This window comes from Calidris pugnax, unplaced genomic scaffold, assembly GCF_001431845.1.
Source record: "Calidris pugnax isolate Ruff unplaced genomic scaffold, ASM143184v1 scaffold111, whole genome shotgun sequence".
NCBI lineage: Eukaryota > Metazoa > Chordata > Aves > Charadriiformes > Scolopacidae > Calidris > Calidris pugnax.
In genome coordinates, this window is record NW_015090872.1 from 1673199 (window position 1) to 1699670 (window position 26472).

The 26472-nt window shown below is 42.0% G+C and overlaps 2 protein-coding genes across 3 annotated transcripts; one reads left to right on the forward strand and one right to left on the reverse strand.

Moving 5' to 3' along the window:
- Nucleotides 1-1185: 1185 nt before the first annotated feature.
- On the reverse strand, nucleotides 1186-26469 carry GFM1 (G elongation factor, mitochondrial 1). Its single transcript, XM_014946008.1, has 18 exons — nucleotides 26407-26469; nucleotides 25735-25887; nucleotides 24730-24862; nucleotides 24311-24515; nucleotides 23457-23573; nucleotides 22723-22873; nucleotides 18415-18569; nucleotides 17427-17511; nucleotides 16355-16492; nucleotides 15526-15627; nucleotides 14829-14885; nucleotides 14300-14437; nucleotides 13228-13310; nucleotides 5334-5496; nucleotides 3709-3853; nucleotides 3080-3240; nucleotides 2146-2199; nucleotides 1186-1623 (listed from the first exon to the last, which is right to left on the reverse strand). The coding sequence occupies exons 1-18, from the start codon at nucleotides 26467-26469 to the stop codon at nucleotides 1492-1494; spliced, it is 2235 nt and encodes a 744-aa protein (XP_014801494.1). The 3' UTR covers nucleotides 1186-1491.
- LXN (latexin) lies at nucleotides 6215-13728 on the forward strand. Of its 2 annotated transcripts, XM_014946011.1 has the most exons (6): nucleotides 6215-6355; nucleotides 8030-8092; nucleotides 8861-9035; nucleotides 9634-9770; nucleotides 11683-11745; nucleotides 12890-13728. In XM_014946011.1, the coding sequence occupies exons 1-6, from the start codon at nucleotides 6227-6229 to the stop codon at nucleotides 12983-12985; spliced, it is 663 nt and encodes a 220-aa protein (XP_014801497.1). In that variant the 5' UTR covers nucleotides 6215-6226; the 3' UTR covers nucleotides 12986-13728. The 2 variants fall into 2 exon arrangements, with proteins under 2 accessions (XP_014801497.1, XP_014801496.1); XM_014946010.1 differs by lacking the exons at nucleotides 11683-11745; nucleotides 12890-13728 and having other exon boundaries at nucleotides 9634-10640.
- Nucleotides 26470-26472: the final 3 nt, after the last annotated feature.

The window sequence follows — 26472 nt, forward strand, 5'->3', positions numbered from 1 at the left end:
AAATACAAATAAAACAGTAACCGCCCCACTTATTTCAAATAACAACCACCCCATTTATTTCTTGCGTTCCTACTGCTTTTGTAAGACATCTTTGAATTTTGGGAAATATGCTATATTTGCTTAAGAAAAATCTCCAAACGTCACAGAACCTGCAGGGCTGTGAGAAACTGGACGTGAGGACCGACAGAAATGAGTTCCAGGTGGGTATTTTCACAAAAGTGAAGCTCTGAACATAAGGGAATCGAGAAGGGTTTGGCCCAGAGCAACATCAAACTCATACACCGCATTCTGCCGGTGTTTAGTTAGCATTTACATGTCCCTGGCAAATCTCTGACACTCTACTTTTTTCAAGGTTAAAATAATTTTCACTGTCTTTCTGTGAGGGCCGAGGAGAAGCAGCCCGGCCACTGCAGTTTTGTTGGCATCTGGTAAAAATCAACCGCAGCCCTGTGCCAGGAATGTCGCTGGTTTTGAACTGGAACTTCATTCTCTGTTTACTGGAAGCCTGCAAAAATGCTGTTAAAGCTGAGTAGGTCAGGAAGAGAGAGCACGCCAAGAAAATTCAGTGTAGATCTTCTGGTAGCAATTAAGAAAAGATATTGATGATAATATCTTCTCTCTCTCTCTCTCTCACATAATTGTAACACCCTTGTTTTACCTCTCCTCTATGAGTGATCCGGATCTACTCCACCGATTCCCAAGCTGAGCACGATCCTAACTGCAAGATTCTGGGAAAAAGAATCTTTTTTTTTGATTTTTTAACAGAGCCAAGAAAGCAAGTACATAAACTAAATCCACATTGTTCATAGTTTTGGAAAGAGTTAACTTCTACATATACTATTATCCACTCTTTTCAAACAGATGTGGTGACAAGCAGGTGGCAGTGACAGATGACTTCACCCAGTTCATTAGGAGTTTGGAGGCTCCTCGGGCTGTTCCTGAAGGATGAGGAGGGAAAGCTGACATTCCTCCTCTGGACCACGTGCTCCAAGTGCAGGAGCTAAAGAATCTGTGCTTGGAGCAGGTATGTGAAAACCACTCAGCACTGGGTGACCATTCACCCCCTGTGCCTGCCCAGCAGTTCACAGTCAGTTTAGTTGAGTCTCCTCAACTAAAATCCTTAACATTTTTAAAAATTCAAAACCAGAGAAACAGCAACTAGCCCAATTACAAAATAATGATGTATCAAGTAAAAAAAAATAAAATTATTTTAATACAAATGGATTAAGACAAATTTCAAGACAAATTATCATCAGTGTTTTAACATTTATATATTTTGCAAACGAGCAGCATTGACATGTGAACAATTCCGTTGTAATCTCCTGGTGGCTTCCAAGAATACCACAAAGGATATTATGATGAAATTACAAGCCCAAGTCCCACTGCAGCCTGTGCTTATCCAGCCAGCCTTGATTGCTCCCATCGCTTGGGCAACCCAGCTTTTAGAGAAGGTTGTGAAAAACCGTTCAATGTAGTCAAGAGGAAAAAAAGTCAGCTCTTGGCTTTGCCCTTTTTTGCAGGAAGTCGTCCTGTTGCTTCAAGGTATTTGTTAATAATTTCTTCTTGAGTGCTGGGCGAACATGGTTGATATTTACAGTATTCCATTGTGTATTCACCTTTTCCCTGTAAATTTGGAAGAATAATAGTGAAAGTGAGGATGCTAAACATATAAAGTGATTTAACAGTAGGCCATGACCTAATAATCTGTGAAATAACACACAAACTCCCCCGATTCAAATGCATTGAGCATCTTAGTATCATTAAAAAGGACATCTTAATAACGTGACCACTGCTGTGCTCAAAAATCTCTTATACTTGCAGACATTTGCAACTTAATGCCTCAACTTTTCCAGCCTGTGAATTTAATACCTTTACTGATAACAATCACTTTGTATTACTTGCAAACTTGAATCTTTTCCTCAAAGTATGAAAGAATTTTCTGGCCAGAAATGACACAACTACCAATGCTATGTTAATTAAAAAGCAGTTGAAGTAACAGTAAAAGCTCTATGGTTATTTTCCTATTCTGCATTTGTTTTGACTTTTGTCACTTTTACTGCTGTATATACTATGTATATGATGATGCAAATTCACATCATTTACAGAAATAAACACATTCTAGCAAAAAGTTCCAAGAGTACTCACCTCTGTGCAAGACCTCAGCTCAGTGGCGTATCCAAACATATCATTCAGTGGCACCTAAAATCCAAGCAAAATATTCTTGTGAAAAGGTATTTTTCCATCAACTTTGGGTTATTGTCCAATTAATTTCAATTATGATATGAAGAGTCATCGAAATCTGGTGCTCTTTGTAAATAGTACTGATCTAATTACCTATTTTTGTGAAGCACCTCTTATTTCAACTAATTTATATTCACAACGTGTTTTCGGCAGAAAATCCCCCAAATCTCAGAGTGAATGCAGCAGATACCAGAGTATCCCAAATTCAGGTGTCACCAGGCAAGAGATGGCAATGTTTGAGGTATCTCAAGACTGCAGCTCTAGACACAATTCATGAAGCAGACGTGACGCAGTGTGCATTAGCTAAGGCTTTGCTGAGACAATTGACCCTACACCACCACCATTAGATGTACACTTCTATATCACCTGACATGAGAACAAATACGTTTTCAGAGGTGACATAAAAGAATGGACATTGAAGACAAGTCATTGGCATTTATCTGCAATCATTACAATTAATGCAGGTGACAGCTGAAGGAAGACAGCTGACAAAAAGGTCTTCCCCCTGCACTCTGTACACCTGTATTGCCACACAGGTTTCTTTCCCTCTGAGGCAGCACCACCAGCCCGACTCAAGAAACCCGAGTTTTGTTCCTTTTTCTGCCACTGTGTGATTTTAGGCTAACAAGTCAGTTTCTCTGGAGCAAGAGAGATTTATAATACATTCATTGATACTGAAAATTAGTGTTATGCTTATGCACTGAAAAACTAACGTTGTGTTTATCCGCTGAAAAACCTGGCTACAGGTTTACACGTATTCATCAATAAGTAAAACAGCAATGGAGTCAAAAGGCAAGGCAGGAGGAGAAAAGGTCAGGAAGCAGTGAACACCACAAACCTCTGCATAGAGAGTGAAGTAACCCTCTGTGCCATCTTGTCCTGTGATCACTCCGTGACGGCGATTTATTCCCGCTATCACTGCTCCTTGGAATTCAGTGGGTGCCATCACCTCCACCGCCATAATGGGTTCCAGTATACGCACAGTGGCGTTCTCCATAGCTGGAGAAAAAAACCTTAGTTAAATAATGAAACGTCAAAGAACCAACCTGGTATAGTTCAAGACACCCCTATGCATAGCAAGGAAGTATTTAAAGATTAATGCCAAGTGTTTCTGACATCAGTGGGGGAAAACAATAATTGGCTGTGTGGAATTCCAGCTCCTCTGCCTTTTATTCCTAAGACCATAAAACCATGAAGCAGTTTGATAAAATGTTCTTCATACTCATGTAAGGATGAAGCTGTTGGTGTTTCTTTATTCTAGAAAAGAGCATTTCTTTCATACCACTAAAGGGATTATTGTGCCTCCCTCAAAATTTCTACAAACTCTTGCATATATTCTTCTCTACGCAACCAGCCAATCTTTAAATATATATATATGGATGCAACAAACCCATAGAACAGAGTTAAATTTAGCTCCAACAGTAAAGAAGCCAGGAGGATTACACGTTCTAACAGCTAGCTTAATACCTTGCTTCAGGGCTCCTTCCCCTGCTCTGATGAAAGAGATTTCATTCGAGTCCACCATGTGATGGGCACCATCGTCTAGGACGAACCGGACTCCAGATATCCTGTGCCCTGACACTGGACCTTTCTCACACGCGTCTCGGAACCCCTGTCAAATAACATCTCAAAGTTAGCAGTTTGTAGACCAAAATGAAGCTTAAAAAAGAGCTTCATTAACAACAGCATATAAAAGACATGAACCTTAAAAGACAAAACAACAACTACAAAAAACCAGCGATGCCGTATCTACCCAATGGACCTTCTTGCTTGATAAGATGCTGGAAGAAAATAACAGTGGGCAAAACTTTTCATTCTCAAGAGTTTGAAAATTTTGTACTATCATTCTTTGGCACCTCAGTTTGATACTGGTATTTTTTAAAAACAGAAATCATGTAACAAGCAAAGGACAAGAAAAAGAGATGTACTCAGGATGTTGCTTTGTAAAGGGACTGTATGACCAAAAACTGAACGAATGCTCCCTGTGGAAAGAATTACTCTAACCACTTGGGCTAAAGAGCAAGATTGTTTTAAGAATGCATGTTCTCTCCAAGATTTGGCAAAAAATCTTTTTAAGTGTTGCACCATGGAATAATGAAGAAATTATTTTAGGTTGATCCAGTATTATAGGACTCTCTCCAGGATTTGGCAAAAATCTTTTTAAGTGTTGCTTCATGGAATAATGAAGGAATTATTTTAGGTTGATCCAGTATTATAGGAATACAACAATTACGCTAGGTACTACTTAAAGTAGTATGTGATAAATTACACAGTTACAGAGAGACAGACACAGAGGAAGCCCACAGAAGAGATGAAAAAGAGAGAATATCTGGCAATTCATGCAGGAAATCCAGCTTAATTACAATTTCCTCCATAACTGGCCTCAGAGAAGTCGCAAAAATGTTTCATATTTTGGGGTTAGAGATGAGAATCACGTGGCCACAATCAAAAGCAGAAGAGGGCCATTAAAAAGCAGATTCAACAGGAGAAGGCTTGTTTGACTGTAGGAAAAAAAAAAAAAAAAAAAAGGAGAGGAAAGCCTATTTTTTAGACTGCTGCACTGCTATGGAAATAGAGCAAGCACACACCGCCAAAGAAAACAAACAGCAGTTTGCAAATTAAGTGGAAACCTCGGAATGTAAGGTATTAAGCAAAGCCAAACAAATTTGATGGCTTCCACTGATGTACGTGTAAGCCTCCTTGCCTGGGGCAAGACAGCCACAGCAAGAGTGGACGGTAGAGCAGAAAAACAACAAGAATCGGTATGTTTTGTATCATATGCAGGCTTGTTTGACTGTAGGAAAAAAAAAAAAAAAAAGTAGAGGAAAGCCTATTTTTTAGACTGCTGCACTGCTATGGAAATAGAGCAAGCACACACCGCCAAAGAAAACAAAGAGCAGTTTGCAAATTAAGTGGAAACCTCGGAATGTAAGGTATTAAGCAAAGCCAAACAAATTTGATGGCTTCCACTGATGTACGTGTAAGCCTCCTTGCCTGGGGCAAGACAGCCACAGCAAGAGTGGACGGTAGAGCAGAAAAACAACAAGAATCGGTATGTTTTGTATCATATGCACACACAAAACACTTAGTACCTTTTCAACAGCGGGAATGAATTGTTTTGGAATATTTGTGCCAATGGTTCTGTCTTCAAATTCTAACTTTGTGAAGTCCTCTGGATCCAGGGGCTCAAGAACGCCTATAACTTTGCCGTACTGGCCTGCTCCACCCGTCTGCTTCTTGTGAGTAAATTCAAATCTAAGAACAAACAAATCCCCCCCAAGAATACCATGTTATTACATGAACCATGCTCTAACCGCAGTTTCCTAAGGAAAAAGTTCACATTCCGCGTTTTGCTTTGTTCTGTTTGGTTACGTGTACCCAAAATGGGTAAATGCCATGACAGTGGCAGAAAAAGCAGCTGAGGATACATAATGCCCAAAGAGGGAGCACCATGGTTCTTCATCTTGCAAGTGCAATGCTGAGAGATCGTGATGAGTTAAATCTCTGAAAAAACAACCACAAAACCAAGCTACTTCTGCGTGTGGTGAGCAAGGCTAATAAAGCCTGCTTACCTTCAGGCTTCTGCTTCTTGTTGACTGCATAGCAGAGTTTATTGTTGTTGTTTCCACACATACCCACAGTTTCCACCTACAGAGCACTTTGATGTTCGGTGCAGACGCTGAACAAGGGGATAATCGGGGGGGGAAATCGTGAATACGAATTGTTAAATACTTCTTAAGTGAAACTGGTGGGATCTGAGGTTTCTCCGAAACATCTGGCAGGAATTCATAGAATCACAGAACCGTTTGGGTTGGAAGGGACCTTAAAGCTGGGGTGGCCGTGCTCTAAGGGGCGGTGACACACGGCTCCTCGGCGGTGAGTCACGGCCCGTCCCGCCGGGGACAAGAGGGAAGGAGGCGGCTCCGGCCCCGCTCGGCTCCGCCCAGGCCGCTTCCTGGGGGAAGAGGAAGCGTGTCCCGCCGCCATGGAGCTGCAGCCCAGCCACAGCCTCGCCAGCCGGGCGGCAACGCTGGCCACCGGCTACCTCTGCTACCGGCGGGGTAGTCCCGGGCGCGGGCTGGTGCTGCGGAGCCTCCGCCAGGCCGGCAGGAAGGTGAGGGAGGGAGGGGGAAGGGGGGCGACCAGGGCTGGTGTCTGGGTATCTGCCCGCCCAACGGCGAGCTTGTCTGCTTGGAGGGAGAAACTGGCAAGAATTCATAGAATCACAGAACCGTTTGGGTTGGAAGGGACCTTAAAGACCATCCAGTCGCACCCCCCTGCCCTGGGCAGGGACACCTCCCACCAGACCAGGTTGCTCCAAGCCCCATCCAGCCTGGCCTTGAACCCCTCCAGGGATGGGGCAGCCACAGCTTCTCTGGGCAACCTGGGCCAGTGACTCACCACCCTCCCAGTCAGGAATTTCTTCCTGATGTCTAATCTCAATCTCCCCTCTTTCAGTTTAAAACCCTTCCCTCTCATCCTATTTCTCCACTCCCTGATCAAGAGTCCTTCCCCATCTCTCCTGTAGCCCCTTTAGGGACTGGAAGGGGCTCTAAGGTCTCCCCGGAGCCTTCTCTTCTCCAGGCTGAACAAGCCCAACTCTCTCAGCCTGGCCTCACAGCAGAGGTGGCTCCAGCCCTCTGATCATCTTCATGCTCCTCCTCTAGACCTACTCCAACAGGTCCGTGTCCTTCTTACATTGGGGACCCCAGAGCTGGACACAGCACTGCAAGGGGGTCTCACCAGAGCTGAGCAGAGGGGCAGAATCCCCTCCCTCACCCTGCTGGCCACGCTGCTGGGGATGCAGCCCAGGATGCAGTTGGCTTTCTGGGCTGTGAGGTCACATTGCTGGCTCACGTTGAGCTTCTCATCAACCAACACCCCCAGGTCATTCTCCTCAGGCTGCTCTCAATCCAGTCTCGGCCCAGCCTGGATTTGTGCTTGGGATGGCCTCGACCCATGTGCAGGACCTGGCACTTGGCTGTGTTGAACTTCATGAGGTTCATTCTCCTCAGGCTCCTCTCAACCCATTCTCAGCCCAGCCTGGATTTTTGCTTGGGATTGCCTCGACCCATATGCAGGACCTTCCACTTGGCATCGTTGAACTTCATGAGGTTCACACGGGCCCATCTCTCAAGCCTGTCCCAGTCCCTCTGGATGGCATCCCTTCCCTCCAGAGGAGGATGCTCTTCTCGTGACTACCTGTCCTGCTCTGGATTTGCTGTTAAACCTCCTACAACAGGGGTCATGGCAAGACTAGCCTGCTTGCTTATGTCATTACTGTAGATATAAAAAAAAAATATATATATATATATTGCTCTGGATTTGCTGGTCTTGCTCTGGATTTGCTGGTAAACCTCCTACAACAGGGGTCATGGCAAGACTAGCCTGCTTGCTTACGTCATTATTGTAGATATAAAAAAAAAATAACAACATAATACAATTCATAATGAAGTGCAAAATGGACTTAATACAAGGAACCCAATTAAGACTCTTACCTAAGTATTTAACCAAGCAGCCAATTACTGGACAGAATCATACAGGGAGCCCAAATACAGCAATTAGGTGGTATACAAGACCAGAAATGGACGAAGAGGTACTAATCAAATGCCGCACCAGGTGCATAATAAATGAGTGATCTTAACACAGGAGGAAGAAATAAAAGAATATCCCGGCTCTGCAGAGAAGGGCAGTGCTGCAGCGTTCTTCACAAACTCACATATTTTCCACAATGCAAAATAATTCATTATTTTACAAAATAAATGTTCTTAATGTTTTCCTTCTTTAGGACATTGATGATGTTGGGCATAAGTACTATCTGGAACTGGTGTTAGAAGATGTCCTGGACAAAGTGAGTTCAGATTTCTTTAATTAATACATTCTGCGGGCAGAAGTTGGCACTACTGACGTAATAAAAGGCCATCGCTTTATGCTGCTGATCCTACCTGAGGGCAGTGGGCACAACAGTTAATAATACTTGGTACCACGTTTCAGGTTTTTCTATACTGCAAATCAGGTTAAAACAATCAAACTAAGAGGCTTATCTTTACCAAAAAAAGGAACCCCCATTTTCTACAGCATAAAAGCCCTGAACATCTGGTACCTACCCCTATCACACAAGAAAATGCTTGGGGGACAACAAGGACATTTCAGTGTCATTCAACTTCAAATTGAAATTATTTGAACCCATTATTCAATAAGAGGCTTATCTTTACCAAAAAAAGGAACCCCCATTTTCTACAGCATAAAAGCCCTGAACATCTGGTACCTACCCCTATCACACAAGAAAATGCTTGGGGGACAACAAGGACATTTCAGTGTCATTCAACTTCAAATTGAAATTATTTGAACCCATTATTCAAACTGAATAGCACAAGTAACTTTCTGCACCACCAACGTTGCTCTTTCTATCACTGCAGAGAGAAAACTGCCCTTATGGTAGAGTCACAAATTTAACCTTGGCTTAAAAAAAAAAAAAAATATCACAAATCTCTATGGGCCAGACTCAGAGAAAATGACAACTACATAATGAAAAAAAAATACATTTTAGAAGTGCAAATTACCAATATTATACATGTAATCAAGCAAATATTAATGCACATAATTAACTCTGTAACAGGACAGTACTGTTAACTGCACTGCTGAGGTTCTTTATCATCTGGGCAACAAAAGCATTGCTCCAGATGTGCAGTTCACACTTGAAGGAGAACTTAAGAACACAGATGAAGCAGATAACGTATTCTACAATCGAATCAGGAGCCTGGAAAAAGAGCTCGTGGCAGAAAACATACCAGGTACAAAGAAGGGGTCTGGGTGAGAAGGAAGTTTTTGAGACAATGTCCTCCCTGGCCAGAAGCAAACCTGAGTTCAACTGGTGGTGATCCACAACCTGTATGGGATCCCCTTCCAAACAAGCCAGGGCCAAGGGGATGAGGCTACTAGCCCTGTTTTGAACACACGCTGCTTCACTTTCTCTTATTCAAGGTAGTTGAATCAATTGCAACACTACTCTATTTATTCCTCATTTCTGAAATCCAGAACCTGTAAGTGATTTGCATGTGACTGTTCTTGAAAACTTCCTGCTACTGTCACCTCTCCCTTCAGCAGCGTCCTGCTCACTGTTTGTGTCCATCAGACACCCCAACTGTAGTACGAGGGTCTGCCCTGCCTTGAAGACCTCATAGAATATATATAAGAGAAAGAAGTGGGATGAAAACAGACACAGTGGTGATAGAGCTGCTACTCCAAGATTATACGGAAGGTCTGTGACACAGCAAGGAACGTTAGCGAGTGGCATTTAGCACCAAACCCTACTATTAGGTGATGAGGTTCTGTTAATGGCTGCAACTCCATGATTCTTGTTTCATATCTGTTATTCCTTTTGTTTGCCAGACAGCCACGGCAACGTGCCCCCAGAACTGGAGCCCATCCGCCGGCTAGCGTGGGCCGCCTCTGGCTACGTGATATGGCAGAACTCAACCGAAAACACTAAGTTCCATCTTGCCCAAATTAAACATGTGAAGCAAGTGGTAAGTTACCATCAATGCCCTGCAAGAAAAAGAGCGTTTAAGAGCAGCTGTGGCACGTACAAGAGTACAGCTGAAACTAAGTTCTTCAGCAAGAAACCTCAATTGTGTCCTATTTTCTTGGTCTGGTTCATTTTAAAGAGTGTTTGGGTTTTATTCCACCTACTCCTTTCCTTTAGCAAATCATACAAGTTTGAGTGTTTACTTAGATCACTCCTTCTCTTCATAAATTTTGCTTATAGAAGCTGTGTCTTCTTGGTAAGAGCAGTATTCTACGTTTATTTAGTTAAGAAAATTGACTCTTCCACTTGGAGGTCACCGTGTTGATTATGGTTTTATATTACTTTCCTGCCTTTCATCTGTAGTGTAAGCCCAGCTGACAGTATTCTTGCATCTGCATAACACGCACTGGAATACTGTCCTTTATCTCTTGAGCTACACCATGATCTAGCAATCAGTCACAGTAATACTACTTGACATCCCTGCGGTAGCCATGCCTGGACAAAGAGCAATGGGCTGCACCTCAAATTCAAGGAAACACAATCTGCAGTACTGCAGTATTTGCAGTACGCACTCTCCAGCCATCACCTCAAAATGCTAATCAAGAAAGAAAATACTGGTATAATTCCACTCTCTTCATTGGCTTTTTTACTTTGTTCATCCCAAATTTACTTTTACTGATTTTTAGTATTTTTTCCTGGGGGACAGGGAAAAAGCATCAATTAAGTTTATGATAGAAAATTGAATTCAGAAAGATGCATCACAAGACGGAAAGGGAACAGAATACTTTAGGATGAAATGTTTTCTATTTTCACTTATTTCCGAGTGGTTACAGGTGATGTGTTTATCTTGAGCAGATCTTGCCCTAAGCTAAGAAACAAAAATGACTGGAAAGTCTCGCTATTCAAATTAATTGAGTCATGAGCTGCCACCATCAACAAGCCTTGCAAACTTCTTGCCAAGAACAGGCTTAACTGATAAAGCAACTTGCTTTCAGAAGAGTTATTATTAGAGCAAAGTTTTTCATTTTGTTTTCAAATTAATAGAATTCTATAGATTTTCCCAGTTCTTCTCTGTTCTGTTTGGAGAAAATGTACTGTGAGTTAAGAATAACTCCTAAAGGGATGGTCGATTTCAAACTGAAGGAAATTTAGTATGTAAGCTAGGATAAAGCAGCAGGACGTCATATTTAGAAAACCCCATTTATCAGGAGTCTTCAGAACAGACTTTCAGAGCATGAGTGTTTTGCCACTCAGAACAGCCAGTGAAGTCCCATGAAGTCCCATGGGTATGAAAGAAAGGCAGGAACTCACTCTGGAAGCACAGTCTGTTAATGTTTTGCTCCCTCTGATGGCTATCTGAAAGCAGTTCACAGATGCTGCAGGGCCCTGCACAAGCAACATTTTAAAACTCTCTTTAACAAACCAGATGAATTTAAGAATAAGGGAGACAGGAGACTATAAAACTAAACCAGCTTTCATCTCTCTAGTAATTTGTTCCTTTTCTTTTCCCCGAAGAATAGACAGGTAAAGAATACACTCCAAAAGCCAGTGGATATTCTGTCGCTCACCCAATCACTGATAACTTGTTACCCACTGTAAGGCTTCTGGAGTGTGTTCCAAGTCTTATCCTATTGCCAATTTTTGTGTTAAATTGACACTTTGTAGAATCAGGTGTTCCGTTCCCATATGAGTTCCTGAAGTTGAGATATATCCACAGTTTTAAGTTTTGCAATTCAGTCTCTCAAACGCAATTTTGGAGTTTACAGAAATACAAACCAGTATCTCTTTGTTTTGTATATAGTGACTAAACTCCATCTGCTTTATTTGTTAGCACAAGCTGCCAGAGAGCTGATTCACTACTTTTAAGGCAGGGGGAAGCCCCAAATTCAGCCCTTTTCATCTTGTCTTTCCAGAAAAGAAGTGATGAATATCTTGAATTTGACTACATGATTCTGCTTCACGAAATGGTGTCCCAGGTGAAAATCTTATTTCTTAAAAGCCTTTTTTTGTTTTAAGACTGCCAACTGTGTAACCTCCAACTCAAGACATGCAGATGGTGGGGTGGTCACAGACATGCTGCCTGCAGGTCAGTAAGCAAACAGGGTGAGGTCAGGGCAACGATGACTATCTGCCACACCGTTCTGGGCTTCTGCCCCTGTGCAGGCAGGAGATACCAGGTCTCCCCCTTGTATCAGCAGACGGTAATTTTCAGCTATTTCTGGGCCCTTCTTGGGAGTGGCAGAGGTTCAGCATCCTGGTCATTCACAGCTCTCTCCTCTTGGGAGATACTGTTGCCAAACTGGCCAGGCATAAAAGGAAGAAGCAGCTGCCAGCATCCTGGACTGCTTAGTTGCGTTCCAGCTGGAGCTGCAGAGTGCCTCTACGCTAGAGGACAAGAGTGAACCAGTACACAGAGGAATCATTTACCCCAGAAGCTCCCAGAAGAGCAGAAACTTTGGTTCCCAGAACAGTATTTACATTGTATGTTGTTCTTGATCCTAATTTTGCTGATCTCAGCAAGTGTTTTCGTAAGAAAAACAAATTTTGAAAAAGAAGTTCTCAATTATGCAACCTCCTGTAATAAATCAACCACTGGTAACAATCACAGATCTCGCTCCCAATTCTAACTCCACTGCTTCCCACCCTACTGCACTCTCAGTTCAGTTGGGGCATCTCTAGTGGCTTTAGTTCCCAAGTTTTCTATGAAGAAAAATTCCCGAGAAGTAGTAGCTAACTAATTGCAAAACAAAAGCATAGATTTTTCATCGTGTGCTGTTTGGTTAAGGGCAGATGTCCCAAAACATAAACAGCACTAACAGTAAGAGAGGTCCCAACAGAGACATGCTTGAGCCTCAAAACTTGCCTAGATGAAAGGAAAACGTATTTGCAGCAGCATGGAGCACAGCACAGGCTGAAAAAAAGCTTGCAAGAGAACTTCAGATATTTGGAGAGCTCAGCAGGACGGCACGTTACAGTGCTTGCCCTGCACCATTAGTGGTGCTCCATCTACCTACTTAAAATCACCCCAATTATGGCTGTTAACACAGCAGTCAATTCCTCTTCAGTATTATTCAAAGAAAATACCTTCTCACTTTCTACAGTTGTATTTTCCACCCACAGGAGATCATTCCCTGGCAAATGACAGTTCTCTGGCACCCACAGCATGGTGTTCAAGTAACACAGGACAGCCGTCAGCCAAAACACACATCGGAGTAACGAACCACCTGATACCGCAATGGAAGGTCAAATGCTACAATAAGCACTTGAAGGCAGGGCAGATAAATTAGTGAGGTTGGATACACAATCAGGGTACAGAAAGAAAAGTCCTTCCTCAATTAAACACTTCCTGTACATCATGCTTTGATCTGACAATCCAAAAGGCACTTCGTCTGCTACATAATCAAATTCTGCATCAAAATAAGTTTTTAAAAACCTCTGTTGCCAGAAGAAATACTTACGGTACAGGTTTGGAGATGTTCTCCCTAAAGGCAACTTTAGGCTTTCCCATGGTGCAAGGGCAACCATATTCTCTTTCCATTCGCTGCAGGAAAAAAGAAAAAAAAAAAAAAAACAAACCAGAATGAAATACAGAGTTTTTCCATTGGAACACTACATTGGAAATTATTTTATTTATAGGTCTTTTTGAAATGAGAAACTCAGAGTTAACTCTTGGATTGGGACTGGATTGTTTTTTGGGGTCCTGGTAAGGGGTTTTCTGTTGTTTTTTTAAATGTTACAAGTGATTCACTGTCATTCTGCAGTCATCCTTGTTTAGGGGCTATAGCTTTAGATACAGGAGAAGGGAACAGCAATGATTATTTTAGTCAAGCTTAAGTTTTCCAAAACAAAAGCCATATTTTCTTTGTTCTGTCAACATTTCAGATACATCTATTGTCTTAGACTAAAATAAAGTGTAAGCATCAACTTTAAAGAAACAAATAAATCACTGTCAGTAACTATTCCCCTCCTGCTTCCTCTCTTATTATGGAATGATATATTTAAAAACACAGAAACAGAATATTTCTGTCTCCTGCAGGAAATGGGTAACAGTAAAATTCATTATAAGCAAAGGCTGCTAAAGCAAAGCGTAGTGCTTAACACAACATTTTTTATGGATTTAAACCAAAAAGTAAAAATATTCCAGGCAGAAGTTTCATTTAAATAGCTTACAAGCCTTCCAAACAGAACCACTGGAGAGAAACAATCTTCAAGAGTTGACTGAGAAATTAAGCTCTTCCCTAAGCAGCCAGCATTGTTCATGTTAATGCCATGGCACTTTCTGGTAGGAAGATCTCAAAATTGTTGTCACACGATAACTCTGATTTACACAAAAGCAAGTGGAGTTGAGCAACTCCAGATATCTTGTAAACTTGATGTGTGCTTAGGCAACCAATTACAAAACTGGGCATAAAGGCTGGCATCTGTTATCCCATTTGCAGACAATTTTGGTTCTCAGCCGGAAAGGAAGGAGAATTTTTGGGTGAGAAAATAGGCAAAAGCAGAACCAGTGGAATCTGCTTTCCAAATTACCTGGGCATAGATTTCCAAGTGCAGTTCCCCCATTCCAGAAACAATGGTCTCTTTGCTCTCATCATCAAAATGGGTTCTAAAAGTAGGATCTTCCCTTGTGAAGCGGCTCAGACCTTTTGAAAATTTATCGAAGTCATTCTGAAAAACAATCACATACACAAGAAGACATTAACTCAACATCCAGAAGTCACACAACAAAAAGGCCTCAAATTTTCCTAACAACTGCTTTTCTACACTCACGAGGTTGTTTGGTGAAACAGACCCATACATTTATAACTATTTATTTATCCCTCCAGTTACTTCAAGTCTGTGTTTATGCAGGTCAAAGATATGCATCCTTATGGCAAAGTGATACCATCTAACACAGGCACATGCTGAGTGATCTGAATGATGTGCTCTTAAGTACTTTGGATAAAACATTTTCATTTTAGTCTGTGATTCCATATTTAACTGCTAACCCACATAAAATAACAAAAGCAGCAGAGGAAAGGTAACTCAGTCAGAAAGCGGTTGATTTATAGGCTCCTACCTTGTTGGAAGGCTTCATGGCTACTGAAATGACAGGATCAGGAATGTGAATTGATTCCTGCAACAACCATAAAGGAAGAGATCATACAATCGAATTCCACTACGCCTGGTGATGCATTTTCTCCAGAAAAGTTTGGTCACAAGGATTCTGTGTTACAAACAGGGGTAACTGTTTTACTTATCTAGCTTGTATCAAATATTATAGCCTAACGAAATTAGGTGACTCTCCTGGGGATTACCACAAGGCTGTAACATAATGCACACCTACTGCCAACCACAGTTTTTCCAACCCTGTTTTCTAGATGAGAGTTATCTCTGGATTTCACCCTAGTTACAAGACTCTGCTTCCTATCAGGTTTTGTAAATATATATACAAATAAAACTGATGTATTTAAATACACATATAAATACATAACATAGTAATTTTGGGTAATAGCATCCGCTTCTAACAGTCCAGAACAGTTTGCTAATACTGAAGTAATATTTGATGTCAAGCATAGTAAATAGGTGTTAACTCTCTCTTGCACATAACATACTTCTATATAGTCAGGCTCCTTGAGGTATAACAAATAAACACAAAAAAAATTTGCAGTTGCATATACAAAATATATTTAAACTGAACAAGTGCTTACGAACTTTTACAAGAAAATCCTGGTAAATTCCAGGCACGAGGCATACAGAGGAAAAGGCATACTCACCATGGAAATGTCTGTACTGGTTTTATCAGTGAACGTATCCCCACTCGCACAATCAATTCCAAACAGCGCACATATGTCTCCTGCATAAACTTCATTTACATCCTTGAGAAAGAAAAGTTTACTATTTAGGTAACATTGTAAGATATATTACAAATTACACCTGGTTTTAAGAAGCTATATAAATACTGTGTTTAAAAGCTTGAAGTTAGGTTCCTTTGAAAATTCCAGCTTTGATAAAGTGCTCTGTAAATCTTTTATCTCTTTATTCAAAGCAGAAAAAGGACAGCACAGTTTAGATGCTTACTTATTTTAGGGTGTGAAGAAAGCAACATACTATGTTTCAGACCTGACCCAGCTGTAGAGTTCAGGAATCTTCAACAGGAAAGGATAGGATTTGCTTAAGTGTCAGAATCAACTTTTAGTTTAACAATTGTATTCAATAATCACACAGAAGAAAACCTTTTTGTATGTTTTGCCATTCCTATTTCCCCTCTCCCAGAAGTATGGAATATGGGGATAATACAACAGCTGGTATTATCTTATTTATTATTATCTATTTAATATTATCTTATTATTAACTTTAGCTATCACCTTAAAAGCCATTTTATAATGCTTCTTGGATAAAGATTCTTCCACTTCAGTGGAAATAATACACTAGAGATGATTCCAGTTTCTTGTAGAGATCTAAGTGCTACAGGCAAGTATGAATTAACAACAAAAGCAGAAATTTGATGTATCAGATCGTTCAGAGAGAGTTGAAAAGCGAGAAGCTTGTTTAGTACAAGTGGTTCAAAAGGCAATGCATGTGGACTGTACCTCTCACACTCACCTCCATGTTGTCTGAATGCATACGGACAAGTCTCTGTACACGCACTTTCTTCCCAGTCCTGGTGTTATAGATATAATCAGATTTCTTCAGCATCCCCTGATAAACTCGAACATAAGTTAACTGCCCAAAGCGGCCAGCCTGGAATCAAAAATCATTAAAAATCAGATATAAACCTCCTGGGAGTCAAGATCACTACTATTCAAAGCACGATCTGCACTGACTGATGAAATGTTTCTGTTTTGAATTTATACAATAGACATGTATAAGTAAACATTTATACAGTAGACATGTAAATGTCTGCTGTATTTTTTTTTAACAGTAGACATTTTTTAACAGTCTAAGCTTTCACTTGACTCTGGAATGGAACTTGGTATCTCCTGGCAATTTTCTTTATTTCTCCAATTTTACCAGTCCTAAACCTTCCCAACAGAGGCAGAGGTTAACTGGCAATTTGAACAGCCACTTTCCATATGAAAATCTGAACTGCTACTCTCTAGGCAGCAAACAATTTGGTTAAAACTGTGTGATTTCTTACACATTTGTGGATTTTATGGTTGAAACCACTTCTTTTTTTTTAGAAGTAGTTAAAATTTAAATTGAACTTAAACTGATTCTAAAATTTGTTCTATGTGAGTTTTGGTAGTACCACCTGTTTGGACCCGCTCTGTTTTGTACTCAAATCACAAATAATGAATCTGGATACCTTCCTTTCTCTTTCAGGGATAATACAATGTGAGTACAACTCTTGCAATCCCTCTGCAAAGGTCAGATATTGGTAGCATGGGAAACTTGCAACTGAATAAAGTCAGCTAGGTCATGTCCTGGGCATCCCTTCTCTAGAAGCTTTCAGTTTAGCTTTACCAGATACAGAGTCACCGAGTAAAAAAGCCTTCAGATGCATGAACAGATACACTGAAAATATAAAGTTTTAAATGTGTACTTTTCTGCAAAAATGAAAGGCATTTCCCAGACATCAATGGCAAGGACTTGCATACAGCAACCACTCTTGCAGGAAATGCCCTGTGCCTCTACTGGTTTTGCTGGATTAGAAAGGGAAAGAGTAACAGCTTACCTCCAGTTTAAACGCAAGGCCTATAAAAGGCTGGGAATTGTCTCGAGCAGAGTTCAATAGAAACTTGGATTTTTCTTCAGACTCCCTTAAAAACAGAGATGGAGAGGGAGTTTATGTTATGAATGAAACACGGCAGCCTCCTCTAAACATAAGCCCAACCTTACTAAGTCCCAAGGGCCTTCAGTTTCACAGGTTTGTAACAGAGACTTCATGATGCTCCCGTGTGCTCAGAAAATACCTCAGAGAAACTGCAGCAGATCCCAAAAAGGAGGTTGAAACTATGATAAATACCACTAGTCCTTCATATCATCCAACTATTTTGCCATGAAAGCAATTAATCATACACTCAGACACGTCATGAGCTAGTCCAGTTTTAGAGATATTGCAGGAACTCTTCTGACAATGCTCCTGAGCCACGTGAGAAGTTTTAGTCTACCCCACCAGGCAGATGCTGGAGGCAGAGGAGCAGTGAGGACTCAGGAGTCAGGTAGTCACTTGGCAAAAAATTCATAAACTATATTTATTAGCATAATTTCTATTTAGCTATCATTATATTGTCTGAAAAACTCAAATACATTAAAAAAACCTGATGGCCACCCCTAAGACATGACTGGAATGTTAAAGGCTATTTACTGGTTCTGATGTTGGGGTTTGTGTTTCTTGATTGTCAAGGCACATATACTTCAACAAGCACGTCCAAAGAATAAAACATTTCAGATGCGCTCTCTCCTTTACTGTAGGAATGGTTTTTAGGGTTACCATTAGTTTCTAAAGAACTATCTCATCAGACAATAATTTTTCAAATTTAACATATCATGTGTGTTAAATATATCACTATAAACAGTAACCCTCAAATGAGAGATGAGCTTGCTTGGTTTTGGAAGTTTGTGCAAAATTATGTATTTTGTTAGTAATGTTTCCTGCTACATACTACAGTGCTTTGGAACCTGATTTCAAGACCACTTTGTATGCTCAAGAATAGACTTACCCCTGGTTAAGAATAGCGTAGTTCTCAACCTCGGAAGGATTGGGGAGGTATTCCAGGACAGCATCCAGCAGTGGCTGTACTCCTTTGTTCTTTAAAGCACTTCCAACCAGTACTGGGGTAAAGGACTTCTTCAGCGTTGCTCTTCTGATTGCAAGCTGGAAAATGTCAGTGCGTTACTCTCCTCCTGCAACAACTTCAGGTGCCTGACACATCTCCAACCAAGCAGCAGCCTACATTCTCTCTCTGCTGGTCATCTCTACTCCTGGAGTAAAGTAGCTGTCCCCAGTCTCCTCCTGTACAACCTCCTGCACAAGAGCTTCCCACAAAACTTGCTCAACAGAATTCTAGAAAAGTGTGATTATTTTTTCCTCATCTTAAATTCAACTTAAAAATGAAAATGCCTAAGATAATTATAATGATAACTCCAGAATACTTAGAAGTAAGTTTCCTGATTTTCTGCTAGTAAAATCAGCGTTTTTCCTTTCTGTTTTATGTGTCTCATTCCCCCTATTTAGTCATGTTGAGGAAAAAATACACATTTAAATTTGTGAGAGTGAGATGAGATGCTTTGATATCTTTAAACTACGGAAAACTGTTCTGAAAGAAGTTAGTTAGGGAAGGGATAGTTGGGTAAGTACCATGCTCAATGAATCACCATTTTTTGATGACTAATGTTTTAAAATTATAATTGAAGAACCTACTCGCATTCATCTACAGACCTGCTGAAGTTGCACCAATTGTCCTGGGAACCAGGCTGTCCCAGCAAACAGCAAATTAAACTAATTGCACAGTAATTCCATGCTTATTCAGTTCCTTTCACCCAAGCATCACACAATGTTACAAAGCATAATTAAGCACCAACAGCTTCCACAACAGGCATCACAGCTGTCTTCCATAAAGGTGGATAGAAGCTATTTGCCCTCCCCACCCTGCAATTAATTACTGAAGCCAAAATTACACCCCAGTCCCACCTCTCCCTGCCACTAGAGGATGCCATCTCCCTGTGCTTACTGAGGCCCTCACTCCAACCAAAAGCAGCTCCTGTCTTCTTTGATAAGCTAAAATAAATGAATCCTCAATAGCCAAGATAGTTAACCACATTATCTAATTTGGGAGTTATTCAGAGTACAGACGGTTCAGCTGTCTTCATAATAAGCAGAGAGAACAGTGGCTCCTTAAATTTGTTGATGTAATGACTTCACAAAAATAATACAAGGAAAAAATCCCACATCAGCAATTCTGCTGACCTAGCCCATGTCTATTCTCATATACCAGAGCACTGGAAATCCAGCTGCACTGATGCACATTGTTTTTATTCAGCCACCTGTTTTCAAATGAAGCAACACAACTGCAATTTATCCTCATTAACAATTATCTTGGGGAAAAAAGTAATTTTATGTTCACATAAAGATTATTGTCACCGAGTGCCCCACTGAGTACCTGGGACACATCAGTTCCTTGAGTGCGGCATTATGGAGAGCTGCAAATTAGGTGATGTTTAAGCAGCTGATCTTCAGCAAACATTATATGCTGTGACTGTGGCATCCAGGAGTGATACTTAACATCATTTCCACAAAAAGACATTTTCAGTGGAAACTTGGCTGCTGGCCACTGAAAGAAAATCCATCTTCAGGGACATATTAGTACAAATTAACCTGCATCTGCAATACTATAGCCATTAGAGCTGTAATTAATTGGCTTTCAGAAGTGGGAAGCAGAGGCATGCTGAATAGACAAATTTATCTTGGTAACAGATTTCCCTCCCAGCAGGAGCCATCAAAAGTAGCTTCCTGCTAAAAATCTCTCACCTCTTACAGCAACACAGCGTACTCACATTGGTACCATTCCTTCTGCCAGGTGAAAGACAGACCCTTACAGGTCTCTAAAATTGTATTACATTTCCATCTTTATCAAAGCAAGAAGGGCTGCTTTGTAACAGGAATAGCTCAGGTGGACATAAAATAATATTTGCTTACTGGAATAGCTAACCACCTGGTTATCAATAAGAGATACATTCACTTGGTACATCCAAAAAAACTCTTGTGTTTTCATGTGTCAAGCCAAGTTGGGTCATAGAGATTCCTGCATAGAGATTCCTGATGTCCCTTCCTAGGGACATCAATCACCAGTGAACCACCCACACAGCCAAACCAATTCTTTTTAAAAATAATCTAAACCCAACTCTTCCTAGGGACATCAATCACCAGTGAACCACCCACACAGCCAAACCAATTCTTTTTAAAAATAATCTAAACCCAAGGTCTGTAATAAAGTTAAAACGGATCAAAATTTAGAGGCCATGAAGAATGAAATAAATAAATCTTAAGGAGACTTGCAACATGCGACAGCTTCAAGGGACTGCCAGTCCTCTACATCCCAACAGACAGTGGGGCAACTTCCAGGAAAATCGAGGACTGCATACCCTAACAAGGAAAGGGTTACTGCACAGGGGCAACCAAGCACCGCTAACAGGCCAAGTACTTAGAAGAGAACTTAAATACCAAATCTGTGTTTAAAGAAGCAACCTCAGTGATCACATCTGGCTCTAAACTCAGCTGACCTAGCAGGCTCCACTCATAGAAACAGCTCCTGCTTATGACACTTATGTCTCAATTCCGCTTGTCTTCTTCAGCCACCAGCTGAAGCACCCAGCTGCAGGCAAAGAAAAGCAAAAGGAGGTTGCCAGTGCCATGTCAGGCAGGCTCCAGGCCCCAGGGAGCCTCCACGCAACACCACCGCTCAAAGACAAGCTGTTCTAGCTCCAACAGCACCTCTTCAAAAAACCAGCCTGCCTAGAAGGCCTCTCCTACTGCAACAGGCTCTTCAGACCTCACTTTTTATTTAATCACATTAAGCAACTGGTCTCCTGCAGCGGTTTCAATTTTTCACTAATTTATAACTAATTACAGTGGGCACTAGAAGATGACTGCTCAAGTTAACTTCCAGTGCTAGCAAGAGGTGGCAGCAAACAGCAAAATGCATCACGCAAATCCTTTCACTGAGCGTGCACTAAGGGCAAAACCCAACCACGTTGAGACCAGGGCTGCGAACCACACACTGTGGTTCCCTCTGCCAAGACACAAAGCCCAGCAAGCTGCTGTGTGTCAACAGCTACACATCGTTGTCTTGAGTTACACCCCTGCCCCATGGGGCTGTGTGGTAAATACAAACCAGCTTAGCACTTCTTCTCTAAAGTTCACGTGTCCCCAGATTACCCTGAGGCTCACGGCACAGCAGAAGTAGGTCCACGTGTGGGACAGGCTCCGTTACGCTCACGCCAGGACAGCCAAGCTTCTGCACCTGTCCTGGCTATAGCTAATGCTGCAGTAACTCAAGAAGAACCATTAGTCAACCACTATCCTTAAAGAAGGGACTGCCACCCCATCTAACAGCCTGCTACAGTACGTGCAGATTGCCAAGTCTGACACAGAACGGTCCAAAAGAAGGAATCCAAGTTAGTCTCCTGTCCATCCTCCACAGAGCTGCACATCTCATCCTGGAGTGAACAGTGGCAGGACTTGCACAAAGACTGTACAACTGCAGCTGATCTTCCTGGGCCTCCCTACCACCTTTTATTACGTGGACACGTACTTGAAGAAACAGTGACATCAAACTGTCATTAGAATAAAAAATTTTCAGTCTAAGAACATCTCATGTTGGGCAAATGGTGTTATTAATTACTTCTGTGAGCATCCCTTACTGGCATGTTTGCCATTTCATATCTGAAACATTTCATAAAATTAATCATGTATCATTTTCTCCCCTCTTTCAAGAAATGCAGCTCTCTTCTTTTTGGAAACTTGTATTTTGACCTGGATTCATTTCCTCTGGAGTCTCCAAGTCAAGTCATTCCAGGTCTCTTCTAGCGTATCGCTCTTTTCACCTTAGATAGATGTAACCAATGCAAATACAAAATAGGGCAGGATTTCCTAAGGACAAAGATGACTTACAGCATCTCAACAATTGACTTGCTGTGGGATGTGAAGCAAGCCATACCCATCAAACTGTAAGGGAGCAAGGCACCAGAATGACAAAAATGACTAGATGGACCTTTGAACCATTTGCTGGTCCCTAAAGGGCACACATGAACTCAGGCTTTCCAATGCAAACAAAAACCAAATTTGGAACAGGCCTTCAACAGGGAGTGAAGAGGGAGTCCACCTGTGGGAGGTGACACTCATACCAGAGAACTCAAGCCAACAAAATTTCTTGGAGACTTCCAGAAATTTTTATTGGGGGATGGAGAGAGAGGGACACAAAAAGAGTGAGCTAACGGTGCTACAGGAATAGGAACCACAATAAAGTTACCTTTAACTCGGCAGCTGTAGGAATCTTTTCTTCCAAAAACAGCTCTGCAAGTTGATCATCCGAGTTAGCAACACATTCGATCAACTCCCGACGTCTCTCTGCAGCCTCAGCTCTGAACTCAGCTGGAATTTCATCATACCGGAGGGTCTGGCTACACACACATAAATAACATAAGCACTCTGAAGGAATACCACATGAATCAACCTTTCAATCACTAATCATTGTCATGACCAGCCTGACCAGGAAGAATTCACTGTTGACACGGATATCGAAAGAAAAAATCACTGAAGAGTATCAACATGTTATCTTTGATGCTTTAGCAGGAGGGTTTCTTCTCACTCATGGCAGGAGTCTGCAAGGATGCAGAAGAACCTGCTCAGCAACCTCACCCACATCTTATCTTCATCCCGGTAAGCTCACAACAAAAATACACTATCAGCTCCCGTTATGAAGCAAGTCTCCTATTTCTCAGGGTGGCAAGTGTGGCTACCACCCCTTCACACCACTGCAGGCAGCCAACAATTCATGCTGCAGCTACCCATCACTAAACCTGACCCCACAGAGTCATTCTGCTGTAACCTGGAAAGCTGAAGGGTGATACCTCAGCCCTAGCACAAGCCACTTCCCTAACTTCCCAAAGAGCAGGGTCTTTCACCTCTGAAGAGAAACCATAGGCAGCATCACTCATACAAAGAGTAGCTCCAGGTAAGAAATATGCAAGTTTCAAAACTTACCCAAGTGCACCATCAAAATATATAGCTCTTTCTTCAATAAGATCTATAACTCCTTTAAAGTTTCCCTCCAATCCCATTGGAATCTGAACAAAAGCCGCATTGTGTTTTAACTTGGATCTGAAAAAGTGAGCAAATAAAAAATTAGTTCAAGAGAAAAGTCATTTCTATATATGTGCTCCAGATGGTCTTTGAACAATCTACCATTCCGACAATATCACTATCTTTTGTTCTTTAGACACTGCCAAAAATCTACCCATGCCAATGAAAAATGCCTAGTTGGATTTCAACCTGAGCGCCTGCCAGCCCTCTGCATCCCAACAGACACAGCGAGCAACTTTCATGGGAAAGAAGGCAGTGCAAACTGGTTTCAGATTAATTATTTGATTATGGGAGCTGCTGCTCCCTTAATGCATATTAATGCATTTATCTCACAGATAAAATTAGCCACAGAAAGACTGCAGGTAGGGAGCAAGCAGGACTTCTGATATCCAAATTAGAAACCATCCAGCCCTATGTCATCTCCCTGCTGTGGGCTACAGCACATTTGCTACCAGGACCTAGGGGAAATGAAAAGGCTGTTTTCAAAGTGGCTACAAATATAGTTCCATCAACAAAATAAATATCAAACCCACAACTCTCGATCACAGCAAGCCTGGGCTGACACTAACACTTGTTTTTCCTGAGAAAATGGAGACTTGTTATAGACCAGATTAAGATTTAACCTCAAATCAGGTATTATCCTCCAAAACTGCGACTACAGACCCCATAAGAGAATGCTTTTCAATATTATTAGCAATAATCTGCTACATGAATAATTCAGAATTATTTCACAAATAATTTTAAGTGATAAATACCTCAATTGCTGTACAGCTCTGGTTGGACTAGAGCCCATTCTGTCCAGTTTATTGATTAATGTTAAAAATGGCACACCATAACGTTTCATTTGCCTGTTCACAGTTATTGTCTGGCACTGAACTCCTCCAACAGCACAGAGAACCAGAATAGCTCCATCGAGAACTCTCAAAGACCTCTCCACTTCAATTGTGAAGTCCACATGTCCTGAGTAACAAAAAAAAAAACCACCCAGTAATTCATAGGTGATAAAAAGTAATAAGCTTCATTGTTGTAGAAAAGAGAAACAGCCAACAGAAGCAGACTCTAGCTACAGAATCCTCTTAGCTCAGCTTGAGTGACTAATGAAGACAAAGAAGGCACCGTGCTCTTTGTATGCATGAAGGAACAGCAATCTTAACGTGTTCAGAATTGTCATTACCTGGTGTATCTATGATGTTGATGTTGGTGTCTTTCCACATGGTGTATGTTGCTGCAGACTGAATTGTGATTCCACGCTGTCGCTCGAGCTCCATTGAATCCATGACAGCTCCAACTCCATCCTTACCTTTCACCTTAGGAAAAACAGAAAAAAAAAGGAAGAGAAAAAGAAAAAACTTAGTCTAAGGGAGATTAGTAAGAATTCTGCATAGGCAGGAGTGATGCTTTATATACTGCATATTATCTTTCATGCAGTAAAGAAAAGCAGGTATGGCAGAATCGCTTGTAATTCTCAAACTACAAACAAGTTTGATTTTTTCTGCAGCTGTACCTAAAAATTTAGTCTAAGGGAGATTAGTAAGAATTTTGCATGTGCGGGAGCGATGCTTTATATACTGCGCATTATCTTTCATGCAGTGAAGAAAAGCAGGTATGGCAGAATCGTTTGTAATTCTCAAACTACCAACAAGTTTGATTTTTTCTGCAGCTGTACCTGCAACTTTAATGTATTTTCCTCTCCCGGGGATCATTCCTGAAAAAGGTTATCAGAAATCTGAGGCAAATCACGCTTCACTGTGAAATTAACAAGCTAACATACTTGTAGCTAAAAATTGCATCCCTGTGTTCTCTGTTTTTCAGAGTCACCTTTGACTACCTCAAAAGAAACATCTATCTTCCATTGTATATTTACTATGGAGCTGGCAAGGGAGAAGTAAGTCTTGAAAGAAGATGTGAAGTGCTTTGAAATAGAAAGAATGCTGCAGTAAAGGGGGGGTTACCTTCTATTCCCTTGCCATTCACTTATTTTTAAAAGGTTATAGGGGAAACCACCAGATTTTTAGGATTCCTTCTCCAGCCTGGCCAGAAGAGCCTCACTGAGCGCTCAGCTCCCTCACCCCATGCACTACACCCTGCGTTCAAAGGAGTCACAGCAGCGTTGCGATGGCTCCCAGCACGCTCGGCCCACGAAGAGCAGCTCTGCTCTGGACTCCTCTCAAAAACCCACCTCGTGCATTTGGGCTATCCTGCCCGTATAGAAGAGGATTCGCTCCGTTAACGTCGTCTTCCCCGAGTCGATGTGGGCCGAGATGCCGATGTTGCGGATCCTCTCATTGGGAAGGACTCCCGAGGAGCAGTGCCTGCAGGAGTTCAGGAGAAACTGAAAGGTGGGAGAAAAGCGCTGTTTTAGCTGGGAGCAGATCAAACATAGCATGCTGTACTGACAAATGACCTTCCAGTCAAACCACTTTTCTATGGCTTCCACTCGATCTACGGCAAATTGGTCATTTAAAGCAAAAAAGGCCTTCCCACGCTCCCACGGGGTCACCTCAGTGCCCTGCCCCTCACCAGGCAACCCCTCCACGCCGTGTCCCACACTCCAATTCCGCCACACGTTCCCGGTATTCCCCATCTTTCCTCCAATTCATTCCACCCGCGTTTTCCCGCCGTGCTTTCGGAGGGGTCTGTCCCCTCCTCCCGCCGCCCTGGGGCCGGGGAAAACCCGACATCTTGTGTCCGGCCTCCCCGCGGTCACTTTGGCCCCAGGGCCGGGAGGAGCTCGGCCCTCACAGGCTTCGCCGGGCCCCTCAGGGCCGCGTCCCCCGCGGTCTCCTCCTCAGGGCGCCGCCGCGCTGTCCCGCCCCGCGGCCGCCCCTCACGAAATGGCGGCGGCCGGTACCTGCTGCTGGTGTTGGTGCGGCAGCCGCGGCCGCAGCAGGCCGGCCCGTAGCACTCGCAGCATGGC

Bases quoted from the DNA above. Each gene is read 5' to 3' on its own strand.
- LXN (XM_014946010.1), top strand. From the start codon at position 6,227: ATGGAGCTGCAGCCCAGCCACAGCCTCGCCAGCCGGGCGGCAACGCTG. The intron at 6,356-8,029 runs GTGAGGGAGGGA...TTCCTTCTTTAG, and splicing joins TCCGCCAGGCCGGCAGGAAG to GACATTGATGATGTTGGGCA. The intron at 9,036-9,633 runs GTACAAAGAAGG...TTTGTTTGCCAG, and splicing joins CGTGGCAGAAAACATACCAG to ACAGCCACGGCAACGTGCCC.
- GFM1 (XM_014946008.1), bottom strand. From the start codon at position 26,469: ATGCTGCGAGTGCTACGGGCCGGCCTGCTGCGGCCGCGGCTGCCGCAC. The intron at 5,497-13,227 runs GTAAGTATTTCT...GTTTGTTCTTAG, and splicing joins AACATCTCCAAACCTGTACC to ATTTGAATTTACTCACAAGA. The intron at 1,624-2,145 runs GTGAGTACTCTT...CCAAATTTACAG, and splicing joins AGCTGAGGTCTTGCACAGAG to GGAAAAGGTGAATACACAAT.